This window comes from Typopeltis vanoorti, chromosome 20 (genome assembly GCF_054136105.1).
Source record: "Typopeltis vanoorti isolate ZY-2024b chromosome 20, IOZ_Tvanoo_1.0, whole genome shotgun sequence".
Classification (NCBI taxonomy): Eukaryota; Metazoa; Arthropoda; class Arachnida; order Uropygi; family Thelyphonidae; genus Typopeltis; species Typopeltis vanoorti.
In genome coordinates this window covers 60,150,659-60,162,137 of record NC_143568.1, presented here as the reverse complement: position 1 = coordinate 60,162,137, position 11,479 = coordinate 60,150,659, and the positions used below count along the sequence as shown (strand labels likewise).

The 11,479-nt window shown below is 34.4% G+C and overlaps 1 protein-coding gene across 1 annotated transcript in view; it reads left to right on the top strand.

Annotated features, from left to right (window-relative positions):
• Positions 1-578: 578 nt before the first annotated feature.
• The window catches only part of RpS11 (ribosomal protein S11), a 37,758-nt gene continuing 26,857 nt past the window's right edge, over positions 579-11,479 (top strand). Inside the window, exon 1 of the mRNA XM_090410125.1 lies at positions 579-611. Within this exon, the coding sequence (XP_090266251.1) occupies positions 600-611 (12 nt within the window). The 5' untranslated portion in view covers positions 579-599. The remainder of the gene's footprint in view (positions 612-11,479) is intronic.

The following is an 11,479-nucleotide window of genomic DNA, read 5'->3' as shown; positions in this document are numbered from 1 at the left end:
CAAATGAGCAGTTGTGGGTAATGCTGCAACAGGCATGGCCGGAATTACCTATGGCATCTGGTGTAGTCAAGTTCTGTTATTCAGGCGTTAGTCACACTAGAGGAGGACCGACACGGTATTAGTTAGGCATCTCTGATGCTTTGCCCATTGAGTGTAGATGGTCACTAGTTAATTATTATTATAATTATTACTTGACACCTTCATGGAGTCAAGTAATATTTAAAAACATTTAAACTTTTAGTACTGATTTTTTTTTTGTCTACTTTGTATTTATCCTAGTTCTTTAATGAATTATAGTGGCAAGCTGAAGCCTTTTTAGTATTTTAATCATTAATTTAGTTTTTTATTAGAAAGTGTACGTTTAAGTTATAAAGTTTCAATGATCTTTTTGTAGGAAAACATCTGAAAGAAAGAGAAATTCTTTTTTAGTAAAACGTCTAAAAGAAAGTTATTTTTTCTAGGTTGGCGCATATATATATATTTGTTACTATATATATATATATATATATATTTTTTTTTTTTTTTTTTTGCTTATTTGAGAAGATGTGCCATCTATCGGTAAATTCTGTATTTTGAACTCTTTTCAGTTTAGTTCTGTGATGGCTGAGCAGGTTAGTTATATTTTTGATGTATTTCTCATGAATTTAACTCTCATTTGGATTTGTGTTGAAAGTTATTTTACAGTACATAATATCCTGATTACTATAAATTTATTATCGTATTGATAAATCAGCTAACTGAAATACCATGTTCTGTTATTAAGCTTGCACGTTTTGATTAGGCCACGAAATCACTTTCTTTTAATGTAAAAGTTCTGCTTATTGAAAAATATGAATAAAATCGAATAGGATATGTGGTAATTCTCCTTCTGAATATATATGAAAATGTTCTTAATGAATTCTGAGTTGGATTAATGTGGATTTCTGCAGATTCGTCGGATATAAGGATTTTGTCGATGTGATGGCGGATTTCTGATTGCTGTTCGTGTACAGCTTCTTTCAAGATGGTTTAAATGATATTTTAATTTGAATAATAGATTAGCGAAACAAGATTAGGGTGTTTTCTCTAAGCTGTGATTGTTATTCAGTGCCTGGTTATTATTTCTCCTGTAAATATATTCTTTGGCATAATATAATTAAAACTTGTGATTTACATATGGAGCATATACATTTTATAAATCAACTTGTAAGTGCAGAACTACCTATTCCGTCCACCTTAAAAGAAAAGGAAGTTCGGTAGAACCAGACCAAGTACAGAATTATTTTTATGTAGCGTTTGGATTTGTTTAAAGTCATATTATTTTTATTTTATTTATGTATTTATTTATTTATTATTATTTTTTTTTTTTGAGCCTACGATTCATTTCATTAGTCACGCTCTATATTATTTTGTTTTTTGAATGAAAACATTAATGAGGCGAGATTTACTTTTCTGCTAGTACTGATTTCAATACTACAGAGCCATCTTTTTTTTTTTTTTTTTTTTTAATCATTAGACTTATTTGGAGGAAAGCTGATTTATTTGTTTTGAATATTCCTTTGGATTAGCTCCCATCTACTTGTTCACTTGGCACAGATTGCAAAATTCTCGTTACAAGCTTATTTATGAGTGAAATATGGATTTTCTTAAAACTTGAATTGAGAATAGGCCTTTCTGTATCTTTGATGCTTTCCTTCACTTTTTGAAGCAGGTTTTGTTTCAAATTGCAAGTATCAGTCTGCAGTCATACTTTCACTTTATGACGTGTTCATATTTTGGTGAATTCTTAGAGTCCTCATTGTTATATATACAATTAGCTAGTAAACAGTATAGTTTTTTTTTTTTTTTGGTCCCTGATCAGTTTGCATTCATTGCTTTCTGTTTTTTGGGTAAATGGTTTGGTACTTCAATGGTAAATTGTAATCTCTCGACTTCAGGATTTAATTACAGTATATGCCCAACTGAAGATGACAATGCACTTTGCTGTTGAGAATGCTAATTAACCATTGCAGTGTGTGTGTGTGTACACTTTTTTTTGCATTGTAGCAAAAGGTGTGCATAGAATAAACTTATTTTTATTTCAAAATTTTCATTCATAGAAATGTGTAATATGTAAATAAAACTCAATGATGAATTTAAGTAGTTGGTGATTCTTGAAATGGAAATCACATTGGTAGTCAGAGGTAAATTGAAAGTTTTGGTTTTGAAAAGTAGGGTTTGGTTGTGGTTCATTTTATTGGTCTATGTTAAAATTGCAATCCTCCCTCCATATTACATACATACATTAGTTGATAATTTCAAAATAGATAGTGCCAGTTTTGCTGGTAAGGTTTGGAAGAATATAAAATACAATGTAATTACAAAAATGATGACTAAAAGTAATTTTTTTTCACAAATCATCAAAAAATAAAATCAATAGCATTAATGAAATTACAATGTATATTAAATACTAAACTCTACTCCATTCTTCAGTGTTTCCAAAACAGTTTTTTTCTTTTTTTGTAAAAAAAAAAAAAAAAAACTTATTTCTCTTACCTTTCATAATGTTCAAAAGCCAACTCCCTCCTGCCCTTTCCTGTCATTAGTTCTATAGCATTCTTGGCTTCCAAAAATCTTGGCACTTTCACTCATCTGTTCTGTACAAATCCCAAATCTGCATGGTGGAATATTTTTCCCACATTTGTAGCAGAGCAACTAAAATCTTTGAAAATTTTTTATTCTGTTGAGCAGAGTGAGGATTTCAACAGATGACCTTGATAGGGTCATCTTTTGTGTGGGTGTGGTGCATGTATACATGTAAGTTAAAATACCACATTTGTGCTACGAATTATCCCAAATTTCAAGACCTAACATTTAGTTGCATTAAACTGTCATATTTATTGCCCATGTTATCTAAATCTTCCTGAAGTGCTACCTCATTGCCACTATTACTAATAATCCAAGATTCACATCATCTCCAAATAACTGAATACCTCCCTGCAACCCAGTGACAATATCATTAATATAAAGATTAAAAAGCAAACATCCCAGTACTGTGATCACTCTAGAACTCCCCTTGTTACATTTCTTTTCCTTGATAATACTTACCCATATGCAACTGGTAGCTGTCAGAAGGCCAGTTTCCAATTCAGTTCACTAACCTAATATCTAATCCCATTTGTTGCAACTTAAACATTGGCATATCATGTGGGACAGTCAGATGCCCTTGTGAAAACCAAAAGAATGGTGGTTATTATAAAGGTCAAGAAAATTACTGAAACTAGAGCACTCAACAAATATCCATGCATATCTTTGCAGATGATATTGCTCTCATCTGCTCTGCCCAATTTTGTGTACAATCTTGCTTATTTCTCAAAAATCTTAATTACACAAGAAACACAAACTGGTGTATAGTTTACCTGCTTTCTACTGCTCCCCTTGTGCTACTGCACAAGGGCAGTGGAAGAAAGGTAAACCATCTTTCCACTTGTTTAGCACTCTCCCAGTAGCCAGACTTTCAGTGAACAGTGAGGTCAGTGGAGCTGTCGGTTCTTGGTACATTCTCTTAATTAAACCACGCATGAAATTCCATCTTCAGTTCTTATGCTTCATTGACTGTATATAAAACATGTTCTCCTCATGCACTTCTACATAATCTTCAACCCCTTCCATACATTCTGAAACAAAACCTGCTTTTAACTGATCATTACATTGTTTCACTGTCATCTATATTGGTCATTTGGCTTCTTTTCAAATTTAACAGGGCCATTGGTCTACATTCACTTCTCTTCCTACTAGCTACATAACAAAAATAATTCCTTTTGGATTTTCCTTGGACTAGGGCTAATCTTTTCTCATATTCCATCTTTCTTACTATATCACGTTCATAGTTTATCTTATGTTCCTTGTGCACCTGTTCTCTACCTCTCTAGTTATACTTTTTCAATAACCTCTTTTCGTCTACAGTTCTTCCTCTTTGATTTCATTAGTCATTTACTTTGCAGCAAATCTTGGTATCTTTTTCACATGAGAAATGCAATTTGCCATTGCTGTTCGTAAATATTTCTTCACTAGCCAACATGCACAATTGATATTTCATCGTCATCAAATTCCTGACATGTACCCTCAAAGGGTGTACAGGATATGATAGTACAAAATGAAAAAACTTACATCATTACTAATTTACTTCCTATCTACAATTTTTTTCCAAATCAATCTGTTGCCTGTCAAGACTCCAACATTATCAGATCTTCTTCTAAGGCACTTTTTACTGTATCAATCCACCTATGTCTTGGTCTTCTTCTGAGTCTTTTTTCTTGCCAACATGGTAGAGAACACTTGTTTTGGTAATCTTTCCTCTCCCATTCTGTTTAAGTGACCATATCACCTGAGATTAGCTCTGCTAACACATTCCTGAATGCTAACAACGGTGAATTCTTTCCTAATATCCTTATTTTTAATGTTGTAGTGCCATTGATGCAATCTGTTCACTCCACTAATCTTTCTCAGAACTCTCATATCAGAAGCTTCCAGTCTTTGATCAAGTGTTTTATTTGTAACTTAGCTCTCAGATCAATAAGTTAAAATTGGTTTTAGCACTGTTTTTTAGCATTAATTTCTCTCTTATTCCATATAAATTTATTCAGTTGACTTCCTACCATACGAGCTTTGATTTTGTTGTCCATTTCCACATTTAATTTACCATCTTCACTAAAAATCACACCTAAGTAGTGAAATGTTTTACTTGTTCTATAGGTTCTCCATTCACAATGCATTTGATATTTTCAATGCTTCTGCCCATTTTCATTGTCTTTGTCTCGTTATTGCTGATTTTCACACCACATCTATTGCAACAGTTATTCAATTTAGTCAGGGAATCTTGCAGACTAGTACTGGATTTATTTAGAAGTATAATATCTGCACAAAGTAAAGAGCTGATATTTACATCTCCAATTTTGATATTACCTGATATCAGGTTGATATCTTTCTCTTGAAATTCTACCATCCATAGAACTGTCCCTGGCTGATTTTGAAGATTATTATAGTCACTTGCCTATAATTCCACATAAATTGATACTTCTGCATCTATTCATCTTATAAGTTTAGACTGCATGATCAACCTTACAGTGTGTGTGTGGCTGGGGGGGGGGGGGGCAACACTGACATCTCAGTCAGGTCCTCTGATACAAAATCCAAAACTTTTGATATTCATGCTTCCTCTACTACATGTTGCCCGAGGCATTTGCCCTTCAAGAATTCCAGAAATTCCATTCCCTCACTGTTGTATGCTGCTATAGTTAAAATCTCCCATAACAATCATCATCCTCTTTCACTGGTGAATGATGAATAATCATCATTCACCAAACTGATCTGTCTAAATATTTCCTGCTCATCATCCTTTGTGTTCCCTGGCCTGTAGTAACATCCTGCTAAATATTTTGTTCTGTGCCAACTAAGACTATATGCTTACAAAACTGAGTGCTATTTCTTTCCAAATTCCAAGAGGACAACTCATCATTCATCAAAAGTAATGCTTCACCCCATTTGCCTTTCCTATCTTCTGAAATATACTATACCCTTCTATTCTTCTTAGGGCATTGTCAACCATGTTTAACTGATTACAGTAATCTTTGGACAGGCTGCAGCTATCAGTGCTACCAATTCACTTCTTTTATTCCCAATATTTCTGACATTTGGAAAAAAAAAAAAAAAAACATGAATGCACTGTCATCCATTCTGTACCTCCTATTATTTCCTCCAGACTGCATTATACCATATTCTCTAACATCCACTCTGGCAACTGTCCTACCATGCTCACCTGCACAGAGAACAACGATCTCTAGATGCCTATTCCCTTCCATGTTAAAATGCACTCTCAGCATCCATGTATTCTAATCTCTGTTTTGGCTGGAGAAGAGAAGAACTGAGGAGAAGAGCATTAATAATGAATGATATGACATCAAGAATTATTAATGCTCTTCTCCTCAGTTCTGTATTATCATATTTGAGCAATAAACTCAATTTCTTCTCTCGCTTTTTTTACTGCATAATTCTTAACATTTCTCAACCTTTCTTTTAGTGTTACACAACGATCAGCATTCATTTTAGAAATTATGGACTTTACAACTGTGTTATAAATAACTTTTAATATCCTGACGTTTTGATCTTCATATTAAGATCATCATCTGGAGCATATACAAATATACAGGACAAGCTAGGTTACATTACTTACAGTAAGCAAAAGAAACAGTGAATTGATCACAAGTTATTCTACTAGCATGATCTCTAGTAGGAAAAAAAATTATTATTATTTATAAACTACATCAAGCTAAATTCTATTTATGATAACATGATTAAACCCTTTCTTTTAAGCTTACACGGTGATCCGAATGCATTTTTGAAAATTATGAAGAAAACTACTGTGTTTGAATAACAACTTTAGTTTAATATAACCAAAATCTACATTTGACGTTTCGACCTTTATGTCAAGGTCATCTTCTGGAGCATACAACGATACACAGAAAACAAGCTACACTACATCAAACTGGTTTGTTAAAGATACTGACCAACTGCTACAACAATTGTTGGCCTGAAATCTGGTGAAAAAAAAAATATATATATATATATACATCAATGCTAGAGTCCTATAATTAGTGTTATCTGTTGGTTGTAGAAATACATTGGGCGCAACAACAAGTATCTATCTATATACACATATTAACAGCATGGTTATACTTGTACATTCCAGCCAGTTGGTATGGAATGGTTTCTAATACCAGCTGAAGATTGGCTAGAGTCCTGCCTTATGCTGGATCTTATATATTAGGTCGGCTGTATGTGTGCCATCCAGATCTTTGGAATTTTCATGCCATCTTTGTTGTTGATATTTGAGTGGTTTATCAGGATTTCGCTGGCTTCCTTAAATCTCCTTTCATACCAGGTTTTTGTGTGGTGCAAAGAGCGGGTGCTTTTCCAGTTGATTTGGTGTAAGGTGTTGTGTGCATTGTCTGAGAGGCCTGCTTCACCATAATGGTTATATTTAATGTGTCTAATGTGTTCTTTCTTGCGTATAGGGATTGTCCATCTTGTTTCACTGATGTACGGTAAGTTACAGGTGCAGTGCATGCAATGGACTCCAGAATGTGCTAATGGGAGGAGAGGATCCTTAGAGGAGTTGAATATGGTTTTAAGTTTAGTGGGCGGTTTAAAGGTGGCATTGAGGTTATAATGTTGTAGGATTCTGTTGATTTTTTCTGATAACCCTTTAATGTATGGGAAAGCTATGTTTTTACTGTAATCTAGATTCGTTTTTGTTGTTGTTTTATGGAGTATTTTATTAATAGTATTTTTATTATAGCCATTATGAATGTGTCAATGATGATTTTTAGTTCTTGTTTCAGGGCTTGTTGGTGAGAGCAAATTGTTGTAGCTCTGTTTTTAAGGGTGTTAATGACTCCATATTTTTGTGATGATGGGTGGTGGTATGAATTAGCATGTATGTATTGGCCAGTGTATGTGTGTTGGTTTTCGGTAGGCCGTGAAGGATAGACTACCTGACAGAAGACATGACTAGTGTGTCTAATCACTAACTTCTACATGGAAACCTTTGAGCAAAGGACTTTTGATTCTGCCACGCTAAGACTGACAGTCTGGCTTAGATACGTTGATGACGTATTTGCGATCTGGACGCACGAGCGACATATGCTAAACACATTCCTTAGCCATCATGTTGGAGGCTTAATGGATTTTTTACAGCACTCAAAAAGAATTAAAATAGAATTTAACACTTCCTATATTTCGTCCTAGTCACTAGGACATCTACGGGGATTACAAAAACAGTTAATGTAACATACACACAAATAATAAACAATACTGAGCCCAACCACGTGGGTGACACTAATGTCCTATCTAGTGGAGTGCTCTCTAAGGGCAGTAGTAGGTGGCCTGGAATGCAAGGTGGGACCTCTGGTGATGAGTGTTTCCCAAATCTTCGGAAGCTTAATACAACTGTATTTATTCAGATTTGGTTTTTTTGAGAGCTGCTGCTGCATCCAAGAAAAGTCTCTCTTTCTTGAATTTGCTGTGGTGGAGCATGGTGGTTTTCTTCCACGATACCTTGTGGGTGGTATCCAAAACATGGTCAGCCAAGCCTGAATGGCCATAGTTGTGTTTGCAGGTGTAAGACTTGTGTTCCTCTAAGCGGATGGATGCTGATCTGCCTGTCTGTCCAAAGTACGCCAGCTTACAGGAACAGGGTACTTTGTAAACTCCAGGCAGAGAGAGAGGAGGGAGCTGATCTTTCGTAGAACGGATAAGGGTAGCAAGTTTGCGGTGGGGCTTATATGCTGTGTGTAGGTTGTACTTTTTTAGTATCTTGGCTATTTTTTCGGATGTGCCACGGATGTAGGGTATGGTGATGGCATTTTTAAATTCTTGTTGACGAGAAGGACTGGGAATGGGGGAGGAGTTGATTTTTTTTTGATACTGTGATCACTGTAGCCATTGGAGAGGAAGGTGTTGTGTATGTGGTTAAGCTCAGTAGTGAGGGCGGTTCCACTGGAACAAAGATTGTGGGCTCTCTTGGTAAGAGTTTTAATAATGCCAAATTGTTGAGAGGCGTGGTAGTGGGAGAGTTTGTGAAATATATCTACCTGTGTGTGTGGGTTTTCTGTATACAGTGAAGGCAAGTGTATCATTAGGCAGGCGTGTGACTAAGGTGTCTAGGAAGGTAAGCAATTGTTCTTTTCCTTTTCCTTACCTTTTAAATTTTAAGATAATACTTTAAAACTTACCCTTAAACGCATACAATTTACCATCGAAATCGAAAACCAAAATTCGCTCCCGTTCCTAGTCACACGTCTTCCTTCTGACAGTCTATTCTTCATGGTCTACCGAAAACCGACACATACTGGCCAATACATACATGCTAATTCATACCACCACCCATCACAAAAATATGGAGTCATTAACACCCTTAAAAACAGAGCTACAACAATTTGCTCTAACCAGCAAGCCCTGAAACAAGAACTAAAAATCATCAGCGACACATTCATAAATAATGGCTACAACAAAAATACTCTATAAAACAACAACAAAAACGAAGCTAGATTACAGTAAAACCATAGCCATCCCATACATTAAAGGGTTATCAGAAAAAATCAACAGAATCCTACAACATTATAACCTCAATGCCATCTTTGAACCACCCATTAAACTTAAAACCATATTCAACTCCTCTAAGGATCCTCTCTTCCCATTAGTACATCCTGGAGTCTCTTGCATCTGCTGCATCTGTAACTTGCCATACATTGGTTAAACAGGACGGACAATCCCTATACGCATGAAAGAACACATTAAATATAACCATTATGGTGAAGCAGGCCTCTCAGATCACGTGCTCAACACCTTACACCAAATCAACTGGGAAAGCAGCCACTTTCACACAAAAACCTGGTATGAAAGGAAATTTAAGGAAACCTGCGAAATCCTGATAAATCACCCAATACCAACAACAAAGATGGCGTGAAAATTCCAAGGATTTGGATGGCACACATTCAGTCTACCTAATATAAGATCCAGCATAAGTCAGGATTTTAGCCAATTTTCAGCTGGTATTAGAAACCATTCCATACCAACTGGCTGGAATGTACAAGTATAATCATGATGTTAATATATGTATATAGATAATTACTTGTTGTTGCGCCCAATGTATTTCTTCAACAACAGATACTACTAATAATAGGACTCTAGCATTGATGTATAATTTTTTTTTTTTTTTTTTCACCAGAGGTCAGGCCAATAATTGTAGTGGTTGGTCAGTATCTTTACCAAACCAGTTTGATTGTAGTGTAGCTTGTTTTCTGTGTATAGTTGTATGCTCCAGAAGATGACCTTGACATAAAGGTCTAAACGTTGAATGTAATTTTAGTTATATTAAACTAAAGTTTTTTATTCAAACACGGTAGTTTTCTCCATAATTTTCAAAAATGCATAACATGAATAAACATTCTTTCTTACAGATAGTGTTCTTTCTGTAACAATGATGTCCTATTTTTAGCATTACAATTGTTATTTTTGATTTAGGATTGGATTATCTAGTTCTGTTTATAGTTGCTTTTCGAGAGGTGGGTTCCGTAGGTCGAAATATGCCTTCCATATGTTTGGGATTTTAGACCATTATTGGACAGATTGCGGTGGTTGGTAATAATCTCACAGGCTTCCATAAATTTGCGTTCATACCATGTTTTGGTATAATGTAGACCAGTGCTTCCCAAACTTCTGGATGTCGGGGCCCCCTTTATAAAAATTAAAATATTTCACGGGTCCTGCTGGGGAAAAAAATCGTGATTGAGACACGTATTATTATAATATTTATTGTATTTATATTCAGTACTAATTTATATCCAAAAGCATGTGCAGCGAATATTGCAAAAATCAAATGCAAATATTACATTTTTAGCATCTTACATACACATTATCTCAGATTTTTATATAGATAGATATATTGTTATTGTACGTTTGCATGTTGTACACAAGCACATGAAACGTAAGACGATTAGTAATAAAGAAAGAATTAAAAACATAAAAGAAGTTTAATAATAATTTAATGTGATGTGTTTCAATACTGCTACACAAATACTCAGTATCAGGTGAAATATTTGAAATGGCTATTCTTAGATTTCTTTCCAATTCTTCCATTGATAAGCAGGACCTATGTTTACTTTTAAGTAAACATAGGTCCTACATACCAAACAGCATTTTCATCAATAATGATGAAAATGCTGTTTGGTATGTAGATGCGAAAGGAATTAACATATTTAAGGCTGCTTGTGCTAATGAAGAACATTCTTTTTGTCGTTGAATCCAAAATTCGGATAAATCACTGTTAAGAAATTCTAATTCAAGGGTTGAATCTGCTGTCATATCAATTAGTTCTTCTTGGGATGACCATGGAAGATTGCTAAATTGTAGAGAAGGAGCAATTTAGCAATCTTCATTCAAATTAGGAAAATATTTTTCGAAAAAAACAGAATTTGTGAGGTGGTTAATTATTATCCTTTTATTTTCTGTTGATAGTAAAATATTATTTTCTTTAACATTTATGAACAGAAGTAAACATTTCCATTTTATTATCCTTAAAACTTTTTAACCATGCAGAAAATTTACTTTGAAATGCTTGCAATTTAATATTCGTGCTTTTTCCTTGCGGAGAAAGATTCAATTCATTAACTTTTTCGAAAAAATCCGACAGATAAGAAATGAAACACAACCAATTTTGATCACAAAAATGAGATGCTAACATGGGATTCTTATCAAGAAAATTTCATAGTTAATCCTTCAATATTAAAACTCGTTTTAGAATTTTTCCATGGGACAACCAGCTTACTTCTGTGTGATATAAAAGAGTGTCGTAATTGGAATCCATCTCTTGGCATAAAATACGAAACAGTCTTGAATTAGTAGCATTACTTTCTGTATAATTAACTACAGTAGAAACTTCTGATAACACTTTACTCAGTGA